General features: G+C 36.3%; 1 protein-coding gene across 4 annotated transcripts in view; it reads right to left on the bottom strand.

Moving 5' to 3' along the window:
- Positions 1–15373, bottom strand: part of TOX (thymocyte selection associated high mobility group box) — a 217976-nt gene that overhangs the window by 78319 nt on the left and 124284 nt on the right. For all 4 annotated transcript variants that reach the window (XM_021555662.2, XM_077783505.1, XM_077783500.1 and 1 more), the window contains exon 3: positions 8988–9230. In XM_021555662.2, coding sequence (XP_021411337.1) covers positions 8988–9230 — 243 coding nt within the window. The remainder of the gene's footprint in view (positions 1–8987; positions 9231–15373) is intronic.

The raw sequence follows: 15373 nt of genomic DNA, 5'->3' as shown, positions 1-15373 counted from the left end.
GTTACTGTCAGGAAGCAGAATTTGAAGATGTGAAATGAAGCTGTTTCATCTTATCTATTAGGTATCCCATGTTTCACTTTAGCAACTAGGCTACTTCCTTCATTAACTCAATTAGCAAAAGTACCCATTATCAAAGCTACTGTCAGACACTGTAGACTCATGTATAACTCAGGGATTTGGTAAAAAATATTGCATAATGCAGCCTTGTGCAATACATTAATTAAATCCGTGGCATTTACTTGAATAATTTGGATTTAGTTTCAGTCTCTATTTAGCAACAACGTGGATCCCAATCTGGGGAGAAGGGGGACGTTGCAGATGCTGCATCCTGTCTGTTAAACTCCAGCAGAGGGCTTCAGTGATTAACAGTGTGGTACATACTTATAGATACATACACAGGCATATAAATGTTCATATATATGTATATATGTTCATCCATGTATATGTGTGTATGTACTCTAAGCACTGCAGTTCACTTCAGCTCTGGGTCAGGGCAGGCACACAGAATGCCCATCACCACCTATAACATCTCCTTTGAGTCTTTTATGTCCTTGCATATTGGTTGAAAGAGGAATTTTGGATACATCCCGATAATATGTAAGATAAAGTGAAATTCTTTTGTTCACTTTAGATGAAAAGCATCCATTGAGGGGATTTTGTAGTGGAAAGATATGGACAAACATGCCTTAGAGGTGTTCCTCACTCCATAATGCTTCTTGCTGCCACTCTATACCTTAAGTCCTTTTTTCTGACTGCATCTATACATGATATGCACAGCAAATGAATTAAGGAAATTAATTTTCTTATCTTTAGTGTACAGATATAGAGGCAACAGCATGTACAATGTGCCAAAAGTGCAGTTCAAAGGTGTGTGAGTGAGGCTACAGAGATCCTGGGTCACATGCATGTAGCTGAAGTACAGCATCACAGGAGCAGTGGAGGTTAAAGATTTTACACACTGCCCACAGGCAATCCCAACATGGCATTTAGCTAGAACAGGCTTTGAACAAATGAAGAGGAGGTGGAAGGGGGAACAGAGGGGCAAGCATCAATCTAAAATGAATCTTTATGTTAAAAGGACTAGGGAAGAGTAGACATTCTTACACTTTTAGCGTTTCTTAATTGCCTTGTGAAAGCAAAAGGGATAAAAATAACAAATGAGTTATTTTTTTACTTCTGATTATTTCTTCAAATCTCAAAACACAAACAAGCAAAATATTTTTCTTCCATTCCTCATGTAAAAGATCACTGGTAAACTCAAACAATGATACTTAAAACTCTGTAAAAACCACTAAAGCAGATAAACCACCCCCGCCCCCATGATTATTAATTGGACCATTTAAATTCCTTCAACTTCCTTCAAAAGCCACAAATGTGCTTTTTCCCTGAAAATGAAGAAAAAATTTTGCTAAACATCTATGACTCTACATATGCAAGATTTAAGGGGAATTCACACTCTAGCAGGTGACAGCTGAATTTCCAGCATGCACGTGGCACCTAGAGCTAAGACAGAACATTCTGTAGTGGAACTGCTTTTGTCCACACACCTTTCTAGTACTGAACAACATGGGATGAGATGGTGAATGCAGTTCAAATTCATGAGGGATGTGCAATCTTCTCAGCTGCTTTTGCGTTTCAAAGAATACAAATTCATGCATTTAAATGATGAAACAGGTAGAAATAGAGGCTACTCCACCTGATGCACAAAGCCCTCCCTTTCATCTGCACTGTGGGCTTCTCCTTCCTTTTTGTCTTCATACAAGTATGTTCACAGGTTTGAGAAAGACATTTCACTTCTATTCCATATACAGGACTTAAGATCACTAAGATTTTTTTTTGCCAAAGTGTGAGTCTTCAGAAACATTTCATTATCATGCTGTTCTCGACAACTACATGCAATGTTAAAAGCAGCAGATTAAAGTCAACAATCTCTGCTGCTGAAGCCCCTGAATTTCTGACATTTTCTGAGAGTTATGTTTCCTCTATTTGCATACTCTATTATCTGTTTTGTTTGACACTTGCAGCTATGATGCTGCTTATGCATTAATCACTCCTGTGAGTACTTCACATGTGAGGTGTTGTATAATCTACCACCCACAACTGAAGTCTTTCTCTCGGCACCACATTCATCTTGTCTTCGCCTGTGTCTATCTGGTTAAAGTCCAAGAAAAAAACTAATACAACTAAACTTATTTATTTTTCTTACTTCTTATATGTAGCAAATCAATTCTGATCAAACAATGGGTAACCACTCTGAAAAAGGTCACCAAAGTATTTTCTATAGAAGGCTATTTTCAAAACTAAGATATATGCCACTTTGTCATTTCTTCTTTAACTATACTGAAGTTGTTTTCTGACTGAGTTTGTGAAATATGTGAGCCACATGGATTCTCAAAAACCACACTAAAATAAGCAGGATGCTGTGTTTCCCAACTGACAGTAAATCAACAACTTCATTTTCAATTTTAAAAATGAGACCTGGAATCATTCTAAAAAGACTCCTGGTCATTGATGTACAAATATTTTCCTACAGCTATGTGCAAATATTTACTTGATCTATCTTTAAGGCAAGCTCTTAGTACTTAGAGACTGAGAGTATAACTTTACCAGATACTACTTAAGGACCAGAAAAAAATGCTCAACAAATACTTTCACAGTCCTGTTTTAGTTGACCTGAAGAAGGTCGGGTCTATCAGTAGCCTGCATCCACAGAGTGCTAAACTCTGCTGATGTTCTCTGGGAAAAGAAAAGCTGTACTGTAGTGTGGGGTCTCTGAGTCCAGTCCCAGATAGAGCACATCTTTTTTGAGAGATCTCCCATTTGAATTTAATCCTGAGGCACAGAGAAACAACGACCTTCCACAGTACACTACAGCTGAATGGCTTATCTCTATCACTGCTAAAAATGCACACTTTGTTTCCACTCTGATTTTATACAGCTGTAATTTCTGACATCATAAGATTTTGTAGCACAGTAAAAAGCCTTCTAGTAGCAGATGTGCAATATTCAGGTATTTATGAAATGTTGATCAAATACCATCTTAATCAGCTCCTCTACATATCTTTTCTGTTGTCTTTCTGATGACAAAAGTGTGGAGCAGATATCAGGAGAAAAGAAAGATAAAAATTATGTCTCAGAGCCCTTGATGGAATAAGTAATCATAATTCTAGTAGAGACAGTACAGTTATGCTGATGGACATGATCTGGTCAGGGAGTTTGACAAAACATACATTACCTATTGTAACCATTTTCCATGCAAGGTTTATTTCAGTGAAGGAAAAAAATCTACTTGGAAAACATGGTGGTGTTTTTTTGTCGTTGGTTTTTTTTTTTTGTTTGTTTGTTTGTTTTTTAATGGAAAAGAAGAATACAAAGTTGCTTAATAAGAGGAAAAAACCGAACAACTTTAACACAAGATGTTCCATGACCTTAGCTTTATGATTTGGTGGTTGTGATGGTAATAATTCACTGCAATAAAATTTGGGGTAGCAGCAGGTTTGTGTAGCATAACAGTAAATTTTGATGTAAACTGAAGACCAGAGACTAGTAATGAGGCACAAATGTGAAGTATTCACCAGAGACAAAACATATCTGCTACCACTGGCATGCAATACAAGCTAGAAAAAAGTATCCAAACATGATTCAAATCTCAACACTTAGGTTAGGAGACACAATTTTTTTTTTTTTTTTTTTTTTTTTTTTTTGTTATGAAAGTAATTTATCTTGTTTATCAGAAATAATGAATTTCTATTTGACTCAGTAGTTTCCACTAACACTTAAAGGTGCAAGAGAAAAGCATCAGCTGTACAGGTCAGCCTCAAGATGAGTAATGAGTACTGAATTTAAAATAACATGGATGAAACCAGTAAAACAAAATCTCTTAAATGCATCTCAGATACAACAGTATTCTTTACTGTATTTATTAGTAACTGTACTGTGAATAAGAAATACTAACTTCATTCTATCTGAGATTAAAAATGGCAAGAAAAAAAAAGTAGCTGTCTGCTTTCTTCCCTGTTATACAATGCCACATTTTGTTTAAGATATTAATCTCTCACGGGTTGCATATCTAAAAATATAATTCATGAAAAAGTATAATGTAATTGTTCAGGCTTTGATGAATTGGGGCATAATGTTAAAAATTATTCATTGCCTTTATTCTTCTGTCTAAGTGTGCAAAAAAAAAGTCAGCTTTTTATTGCTTTTTTTAATATAAGGACATGGGCCTTTGTGACATGCATTTTATTTTAAACTAATGCTTCTATTATTCCACATTTGAATAATTATAGCTGACATCATCTACTCTTCCGTGACCTAGAAGATCTTTAGCTCTAGCACACTGTTATATATTTTATGCATTACATGAAATAAAACACCTCAAGATTTCAAAAATATTTATTTTAAAAACAGCATTGAAATTGTCTGTAATCACATTTTCTGCTCTGCTTTGAAAGCAGCATTATTCAATATGCCAGTGGTTTTTTCCATAAGAGCAACATATTAGAAATTCATGCTGTTCTAATATATCTGAATTCCTTGATGTACTGCACTCCCTATAGACCTAAAGAAACATTTTTGCTTCAGTTTCATATGTCCTGCACATTACCTACTGATGTGGTGGTTGTCAAAACAGTTGTACAGTAGCCTTTGAATTCAAAGTGTGCCTTGACTGTATACTAAAAATGACAATAAACCTAAGTTATATACATTATGCTGGCTTTTGTTGCAGCACAAGTAGAGCATTTGGAAAATCAAACCCCTGATTTTATTGTCTTTAACATCTTTTCCACTTTAAACTTAAAACCCAGAAATTTGAAGCATTTCAAGAAATTCAAATCTTTTATTTCTTTCTTGTAAATGTTCTATGGTATACCATCATGAGCCACATTTTCAAAATGATCAGCACAAGATTACAAATGAAAGCATTCCAAAAATAGGTTGGGTTTTTTTTCCAACTATGTAAAAACAGCACTGTGATTTTTTAACCCTGTTTTCTTGCAGAAAAAACAGCTATCTACAGGATACACTAAAGAAGCTAGAATGTCTACTGATACACAGAAAAAATAATTTTATAGAGCACATCCAAAAGTATTTTTATGGATAAATACACATTCTTATACAACATGCATTTTTTGCAAATGTTAGAAGGGTAACTCTTGAGGTCCTTGAAAATATCCTTTGGGATATTTCAGAAAAACTCACACCAACAGAAAAAAGCTGGCAGGTCAAGCCCCAGCTGGAATCTAACCAAAGCCACAGAGTTTTCAACTGGCAGGAAACCAGAAAGGGATCCCTATTCCATTACATAGAAGCAAACATATTCACAGGACCATAAGTACATTTTCACTAAACAAACACTTCTATCTATATTAAATTGCATCCAATTAAGAAGCAGGATAGAAGTAATATGCATTTTGAAGGAGGATTTTAGAGGGCTCCCATGGGGGGTTGGACTGTGGGTTAATACCACCGTGACTCACATTCTGCACAAGTTTTGTAGATTTCTGAAGCCCTGATATCCAGATATAATGAGCGCCTAAAGAAATCTGTATGTGACAGCATGATAGAAATTAATGTGCATGTGTATACTCTGTATGTCAACTAAGAATACAGAAATTTACAAACATAGAAGTAAATATGTGAACTGACAGCAGAATAATGAGAAGGAAAAATTTTAGTGGTTTGGTTGTTTGATTTCTTTTTTTTTAAAATATTCAGCATGCAGTATGAAAGTCCAATCAATCAAAAAAACTTCAAAGAAGGTTAATTCCAAATTTAAGACACTGTCAATGGCAATGAGAAATTTTCATCTCCCAGCACTGCAAATTTTTTTTAGAAAGAATTCCCACAGTATAAGAATCTGTAAGAAGCCAATCCCTAGTACAAATTCACTGAGCTGGTAGTGGGCTCTTATTGTGTGTATTTAAGCACTTCTGCAGAGGAGAATTCTTAGAGAGATTGGGGTAAATCCTGCCATCCTTACTGAAAGGGATTTTATCTGCAGGTTGGAGGGAGTACCGCACAGTATGAAACAGAGACTTCTGATGGGGTTTTAGGAAGGGTACATCCTCAATTTTCAATCTGTCCAAAATCACAGAAATCCTCATCTGAAAACACCTGGTAGTTGAGATGGAAGAAAACCACTATACTTAGTGTATGAACAATTTTCCAACTGTTTCTGAGCTCACTGATATTCCTTTCTCACATTTGGCTAGCATTAAGTAATGTTCTGTCTATAAAAATAAACTGGAAAACACTCACTAGTTCTAACACAGATAAAATAGAAGGTATTATTGCTAAAATACCAACTTGGGTTAAAAACTAGCTAAAAAGAGGGATGTTTAAAGTAAAGAAAAAAATTAACAAATTCTATTAGAGGCACATTGCAATGCAGCTGAATTTGTCCCAATCTAAGTAAAAATTGCTGAAGATATGAAATTAATTAGGGATAAAGAACAGCCAACAGATTTGTTTCTAAGAATATTTTTTCTAAAAATATCCATTAGTGCCCTGAAAAATGAAGTGAGACATATGTTTTCCAAGTACACTAAACAGTACTTGAGATACTAGAAATTTTATGGAACCAAGGGTTGATAGATTGGAGAAACTTATAAATTATGTTCTATATGAGGCAATAGTGATTTAGACAAGAACATGTTAAATGGATCAGAGTTTGATGAGATAGTAAAAAGGAAACTTGGAGATGAGTAATACCATAAGAAAAGAGTCATATTGAAAAAAAAAAGTTAAATGTTCTGGATTATAAAGATTCAAAACTAAGTAAAGAATGTTAACTCTACAAAATCCCCTGTTTTTCTTCATTAGTGCAAAGCCAAAAGAACAACGGGGTCATTCTATTAACTAAAGAAGCCCCTGAATTCACTGAAGAGTTAAATTATTTTCCTCAGGTTAATTTCTCTCAAGTTATCAAATTCAAATCAGAGGAGCTATACTGCCAAACAGTGTTTGAACTGTATGAAATTGAGGTTTTAGCATTGTACCAGTCATACTATCATGAGCTGTAGCTTCATCCCCTGCACAGACAAGCCAGCTTGAATTCAAACTATTGCTAGGCAAGAGGTGCTCTTGTGCAAAAGGGACATGCAAGTTAGGGATAACAGTTGACTTAGCACATGACACTTGAAGGATCATGCTTTATTTATTGAACAAATTCTCAGAAATTATTGTCAAAACTCAGCATATATTTTCTTAACATCTGATTTTCATCTCTTCTGATCTTCACTAATAGCAAAATTACCTAGTATATTATTCAACTTTTTTTGTATTTTCCCTCAATGCAATTATTCACTGCAATGATCTACACACTCTCAAGGCCCTTTGTTCAGAGCTTGTTGCAAAAGGTTAATATGAAACATCACAGCTTAAAAGAATGCATAGTTCTGAGCCATAACCATGGCTCAAAAGAGGTAAATATAATGAAATACTGCCTGTCTTGACTAGAGTGTTAAGCATTTCTCCTACATTTTCAAGTCCTCTCATAGCTCTGATTCTCAGAACCCCACACAAGATTTCACTCAAGCTCTTTAATGCATGCCATCATCTTTGTAGACAAGCATGGAAGATACAGGCTCTTTCCATAGAGCATATTTCTATTTTTCTATATAAATCTGCCTCTCCTGCACTCCTCCCATTATTGAGCATAACCCTGGGGTCAGATTCTGACCTCAAACACAAAGTGTGCAACATCCTAGTAAATCAATAATAACAACTGTGCAACATATAAGATGCCAATACTTGTGCCTTCTGTTTTTGGACATCCTCGGAGGGATTGCACAGCTCATCAAGGTAGCTTTATTTCAATTAAGTTGCATGAAGCTATGTGACAAAGCAGATTTCTGTTGTAATCTAAGTCTTTTCCAGTCACCATGGCCCCTGGCTCTGGGACTGTTAGTCTGAGGGGCTGACGAAAGCTGAACCTAAATCCTTCACTACCCAAATCTCCATGTGTTGTGTCAGCTCTCAGGTTCCCAGGACTGATTTATGTTTTTTAGATAATGTCGTGGGGAGCTAGCAAGCTAGGAAGCTTAAATAGCCTCAGTCCCTAAGTGCAGAACTTTTGTTGAGAAAAGACCCTTTATCTCTAGGAACAATAGATTCTTATCTTTGACTGTTGGGATCTGCAGCTCCTGGGTCCTGGGCAGCCCATTTAGCCCACCTAGTGCTTTAAATGCTGTGGGATGCAATGTCAGGCTCCATCTTCTTTCATGAGATTTTTAACTCTTTGGGCTAGAATTGTACATCAATATGAAATAATCCTGTCTGGAGTTACTATGCATGAAGTATACTAATTAATTGTAGAGCCCACTTGAAAATGTAATGTGTAAAGTATCTCTGCAGTTGTTGCAAGCAATTTAACATTCAAATAAGTGATTTATAATATCAGGTTTCACAAGATTATGACCATAATGACTATCTGACAGACTTTATAAGCAAGTTGTCCAGTCATTTCAATTTGATTCTGGCTGGCTAAGGACTGGGAACTGTAAAAAGGCTGTAAGATTTGGCCTAGAATCAGAAATAACATTTGCTGTTTTCCAAACGTGCGGTAAACAAGAAAGGAGATATTAAATTTTTGTACATCTCTCAGCACATGCAAATGAGAATGGAAAGAGCCTCATCAGACAAATACAGAACAACAACCATCTGGATCCCAACCCTGCTCCAGCAGAAGTCAGAGCCTTGAGCCTCTTTCTGTCATTATTTACATCCTGTAAAGGATAACCTTCTACCCAAGCTGGTGGAAGGTAACACTCTGGCTTTGAGGAACTCAGCTGAAAATCTGCCCTCACCTCTGCTGGGGGGAGGATTTGACACAGGGAATGCAATGTAACACCCAAAGTCACGCCAGGGCCCTCCAAAATTTGAGTGGGGCAAGTGTTGGCCCCCTTGAAGGATTTCAAACGTGTCTGTATTTCCATGATTTTGCACTTAAAACAGAACAGAAGGGAAAGACTAAAAGTGCTTACCACAGAGAGGGAATTGGAAAGCAGTGTCCCGTCTTGGCCAAGCATGTTGGAAACTGTAATTTCAGGTAGATCCATGTTTTGAGTGTGGAATGGAAGGAGGCCATTGTGGTTCATGGGATGACACAGAGAGTGGTACCCAGACTCTATCTCATTCAAGTGCACCAGGGAGTGGTCAGGCAATGATGGAGGAGTTATAGGAGGTATGTTAAAATCTTCACTTTCAAGACTTGGGCCAGGAAAAGACTGTAAAAAAAAAAAAAAGAGCAAACATAAAGGGCTATGAAAATCAGATGAGCACTGGTCAGTAATAACAATAAAAGTCATATAAAACAAACAAAAAGAGCCAAACCCACATACTTCTGAGCACAACCTACAATATAATAGAGAGTATTTTCAAGACCCATATATTATACAAGGGAAGTCTCACCATTATGTATGGAGGAAAAAATGCCTCTAAGGCATAAGAATCTATGATACTTTTCCCTTAGAAATATTTTTTAAGAGAAATTGAACTCAAGCAGATTTCAAGGGTCCTATTAAAATTTTCCAAGAGTGTTCATCTAGCTGAATACCTTTTCCATGGGAATTGTGGAAAAGGAATGTAATTTATAAAATTAATATTGGCACAAAATGGTTCATTTTACTCCCTGCTACTCAGACCAAGAATTACACAGTGAAGAAAGATACCACTTTTATGCTTAGGGGAGTGCCATACATTTACTCGGCTAGAAAGAAAAAGAAACAGTACATACTCAGCATGAGTATACTTTGTGTTTATAAAAGTGCATTTGAAATTTTTTAAAAACTCTATTTTTTTCTTAATTTATAAACTGAATTCTACATATATTTTGTCAGTTATCTGAATTAGTAACTCCACCAAACAACTGTTAGTCTTTTGTTGTCTGCTGCCATTAAGTCACCCACCTCAATCCTATCCAAGGAAAAGCCACAGGCAAAGTCAGAATAATGCACCAAGGTGGATAATTGCTATTATTTATCTACAGTTTTTGTACAGCAGGTAGGCTCATTTGTGGGATAGGGTTGGTATGTGCGTATTTCTAAAAAGGAAATGGTGAGTATAATAAAGGGTTAAAGAGATCAGTTGCAATGGTTCAGCCTGAAAGCTTGCTCTGCTTTTCTGAGAACAGCCAACTCCTTTGCAAAGTGATCAGTCTTTGCACATCCCATGCCCACTGTTAGGAGATTTATAGCACAGAGAATACTCCCACCCTTCCTGCCCCTCTTCAGCACAGCAGTCCTGCTCTGAGTGCCGCTTTTGTTAATTCTGGAAATGCAAGGATTTAAATACATTCTGCTCCTGAAAAGTATCACCAGAAAGGATGAGTATGAGGGCACAATTTCAAAGAGCAGCTATTGGAAAAAAAGGTTTTCCCTAATATGTGTTTCCAAATGGAGGCTAATATGTGTTACAGGGACATTTCTCTCTTCCTATAACAAATATGGTGTATGAATTCATGCAGAAGGACAAGGGGAGAATCAATGGCCAATTATAAACAAAGCGATTTTTCATTAGTCATCATAGTAATAATGTCCTCCTGATGCCTGAGGTTACTCTCTGTACGAGCATGTATATATAAACTAAAATCAGTAAAAAACAAACAGTATTAAATGTTTTCAGTGAGCTGGTGAACACAGAAAAACCTCCTCTAATGCATATTGCCATGGTTTCGGCTGCTTTGTTTTTTCCTGAAAAGTTTTAAATCTCTTTACCAAATATCTTAGTATAAAATAGAACAGTAAGTCTAGACTGGAAAGGCCAAAGTAAAATCCCCAAAAATGAAAACAGAACAGGGTTTGACAGTGATATCATTACTGTTAGGTGTGAGGACTTTGATTCTACCCATGCATTCCAGCTGTGTTTCTCACCTCCAGCACAGGAGTTTGCTCTCCATTTGCCCCTGCTTTCTTCTTAATGGCAAGCTGGTGCAAGTCTACTGACCTCTGTAAGTTGCATTTGCCTGCACTTTTACAAGCCATGGTGCAGTCATTTCTCCAAGGGGAAATACAGTAAAATAGACCCTCACTAACTGGAGAGAAGTCTTAAACATGGCAAAGAGAACATCACATTTATTCAACAACAATGTATAAATTTTGCAAAGCCAATTAAAAGTATTAGGGACAATGCATACACTAGCTAGTTGCTAATACTATTATATAAAATCCATGATGAAAAAAAATCTGTCTAAAGCGAGTTTAAGATCTAATACCACAATAACTAAACAGCAAAGAAGATAAATTAAGGAAGGGATAACATCCACAATGCTCTCCTGGACCAGCACTATCCCTGCTGGTACACTTAGATTTGGTAACAGTAATCCTGGTGAACTTGGATCCATATAGCCTACAGCTTCCAGGAGGGATTCATTAGCTGTGAAAAGATGACATTTATGTTCAACAGTGTCTTTTCTAATGTCCCGAAAGGCTTATGGCCTCAAAAGAGTTTTCTCTCCCCAGATTTTGCAAGTAGAAAGTATTAACATCTATTTTCTCTTTCTCATACTGTCCTGTGAGAGTTTAAGAGAGTTTGCTTTTAAAAGCAAGTATTCCTAAATCAAATATTGACAGATATGGGAGGCACTTAGCATATTTGCTTATTTGTACACCTCTTTTAGCATGTCCCATATGGATGGACCAGGCTTTATTTCTGATACTTTGTGTTTCAAATGTGTAATTAACTAGTAATACTTCAAAAATGGTGGAATCATTTAACTGCCAGTAGGACATTTTCTTCACTTATTAAGAAAGAAGTACAAAGCACTAGCAGGCTCCACAATCCAAGGTGTGTCATGTGTAGGTATATAATAATGTAATATATGTTTTATGGGTTAAGAATTTTAAATAAATGGTTGTTGTCTGATTAAATACTAAATAATCACAAAATGGTTGTTGCTTGTGAACCATTTAAGAGTGTATTTGATGCCACATCACCTATAAATCATTGTTCACTACACTTAAACGTATGATTAGAATAGCAAAAGCTGTAATGACACACCAAATAACATAATTCAAATTATAGTATCTCCTATGTTTCTCTATTTTTTTTCTGAAGACATAAACTATTGTACTATTTCAGTACAGCTAGGCAGAATCCAAGTTGTATGCTAATAGATATTCAAAAGCATCTGCAGAGCACCCTATTCACCCTACATTTTCAGCCAATGTGATATTTCCATGCTCAGTATTGTGTGCATGTAAGGCAAAGAGACATAACTTCCTGAGAGAAGTTACTTCAACAGTGATTTGCTGGTACTCATTTGACTCGTCCAGGAGCTTGGTTCAGATGCTTGTAATGACTTAGCACACTGGCATATCAAACCCAAAATTCCTAGATACATCTGCAGCAAACCCAGCATATCACAGGAACAAGGCTGTTGCAACTGTGCCTGGAGGAAAGGCACGAGGAATGGGACATGTGCTTGTCCTGTGAATAGCAGCTACAAGCTTCAAACACCCACTCCTACTTTCCTGCCACCTCTCTCCATGCCATTGGAAAGCCTATTTTAGCAACCATCTGGGGTCCCCTTGATGCAAGTGGTCCACTGCTGGCAATGGGCTCTCCTGGAATGTTGTTTTGTCACCTTCTTCTGTAAAGAAAAATTTAAGGGAAATAGGCAGTCTTGAGTTTAACCCTGCAGCAAAAACTTCCACTCCAGTCCAGTCATCATCCTGTCCCAACTTCTGGGTTAGAGCTCTGCTCAGAGCACCATTTCTTCCAATACAAGCAATTATCTGGAATTTCTAATTAAAGCAATTATCTAGCATCCAGAGCATCAGGGTAGGCTGTACTCCCTGTATCCAACTACAAGTCATAAGTATAGCTCATATGTATTCATAATAAATGGTGGCCCATATTTTCAGATCTGTTAGGTTTTTTTTGGGGATGGGGAAGGTTAGGGTCTTTCCTCTCCACGCTAAAGTTTTTTTCTTCATAGCTGATTTTCCTATCAGCAGGACTTGATCTATTCAGAAAGACATGGAATAGCTCCTTTTTTTTCCTACTGGTCACAGAAACCTCAGCAAGCTCACCTTTTCACTTTTGATTAACATGAAAAAAACAACCCCAAAACAAGCAAACAAACAAAATTAGCAGAAATACTTTATTTTCTTTACCACAGTGATACTAGGAACTTTGCCAGTGGTATCACTTTCAACTCATGACTATAGGAGTGAAAGAGATGTTAATCAGCTCTCCAGTTTAGGGGAGTTTCCTAGGCCTTTATTACATTCCAGAGATAAAGCCCTCTGCAAATTAATACCATTAAACCAACTGCACAGCACTGAACCGACACAGGCTTAAATTTTTCTTTGTTTTAAAGAGCATTTTCATTACACCTGTGTTTATATAAACATATTTCAATCTAGTTCAAATGGAGTCTACACAGTGGGAACCTCAGAACTGATTATCCTTAAATTTGAGCTATCTATAGACACAATGTTATGGAAGATTTTTGAATTAAGAATGTCTTCCCAAATTTAGAGGACTATATTTTATGTTTCTGGCTAAATATTAGTGACACTTCTGGTTGAAATTATGTAAATTTCATAAAACAGATGATTGAGATGCCCACTCAGATCAAGAGGCTTCATTTTCTATATGCTACCTTGGCATATCATTATATGAGAAAATCTTGCCAGAATAAAATGATATGAACATTACCTAACTCACTGTCCAACCCAAACCCAAACTTTTGTTTCTGAACAAGATCCCATTGGTCCTCTTCAATTTACCATTTAAGCCATTTAGGCTGTTCAAACCCAGCAACAAGCTATGGAAGGAGGGGCAAAACTGGGGCACTGAGAGGAAGTGTATGTCAGGAGTCAGCTCTTTGGCAACAAATAACTTGAATTATAGCTATGCATCCAGCTGTGCTGATAACACAAACACACAAAAAGAAATCTAGTATTTATTTTTGAGATTATTCATCAGAAAATTAAGGGAAATGCTGGCAGGAAATACAAATGCAGCCCCTTTCCTTAAGTACTCTACAGTGATAACTGCACATTGGCCAGCAAAATTTACTTATGTTTCAAAATCATTTTAATAGAACTTTAAAAACTGATTGGAGAAGTCAAATCAAAGGAGGAGGCTTAAACAGACTGCCCACAGGAGGCAGCAAGCTTTCAAACATTCAGTGTAAATCCCTCTGGAAAGAGCAGAATTGTTCATATATGACAGCACAGAAGACACATTCACTAAGTAAGTCTGATTTGTGTGCTCACTGGTTGCATCAGTCATCATGCATTTACTCAACAGAATCTTGTATTAGCAACAGTTCCTTAAAAATTGGGAATTTGCCTATTTAATTTAAATATATTTACTTTAAATTATATGAATGGTTCTGCCAACTATGTAGAGCGTGTCTTAATTTTTCATTTGCACCAAGGCTTCTGTGTCTGACCTGTGGAAAGATGCCAGTTTTTAAAAGATAGATGCTTCAGGCTGTCTCCTCTTCTATTATTGAACACATTGTTACATAACTGAAATACTTATGAATCAAGAGTAATATAAAAACAATCAGCTCATTAGAAGGGGAAACAGAGCCATGTACCTTATACAAATTTGAAAGTTAGGATAATATATTTGACAGTGGATATTTCCAGGAGTTTTAATAGGATCAGCCTTATCTCTAATTTCTAAATGGAGGAGCTTCAGAAGCAAGAGGTTTTTTAGCTGCTTTTGTCTCTGCATGAACAAGGCTTGATAGCTTGAGACTATAATGCATTACTGTGGAAACCTTCGGTCTGTTACATAAATCATCTTAACACTCAGCAAGAATTGTCCAACAGTGCCATTGATATGTTCAAGTCAATGATCCTGAAAACAATTTTTCTGTGTTTCTTCATATGGTAGACAACAGCAATAAATCATATTCATTTAAAAACACACAATATACTAATTTATCAAGCCACAGCTATCAAAAATGTATTACAGGGGAAGGTATAACTTTTTTGTATTGTGTTAATCAATTTCTCTAATTTGCATTAGTTAAAGGCCAAAGCCCCAAGCAAAACATTAATTTTCCTGTACCAGATGAATTCTGTTTTCAAGAAAGAGAATGTGCTGACAATTATATTATTAATTTTAAACAATCATAATTTTCAAAGTGTACAGAACTATGTAAAACAACAGACTCTTTTTAAGATTTCACTCTTGAGAGTCTTTTCATTAATTACATTAATCTTATGCATATACTGTAGCAGTTTGCTGGGAAATGTGTTTTCAGTGGAGGCTTTAAATTGAAACACAGTTTAAAGATGACAATAAGTAGGAGCACAAATATTATAAGAGGCTAAAGGATCTAGGGCCTGCAAACACAGATACTGTTATTGAAGCAGTTAAATTTTCCTTCAGACAAAAATAACAG

This window comes from Lonchura striata, chromosome 1 (assembly GCF_046129695.1).
Source record: "Lonchura striata isolate bLonStr1 chromosome 1, bLonStr1.mat, whole genome shotgun sequence".
NCBI classification, from domain to species: Eukaryota; Metazoa; Chordata; class Aves; order Passeriformes; family Estrildidae; genus Lonchura; species Lonchura striata.
The sequence above is the reverse complement of the archived record's forward strand: the minus strand, read 5'-3'. Positions and strand labels throughout refer to the sequence as shown.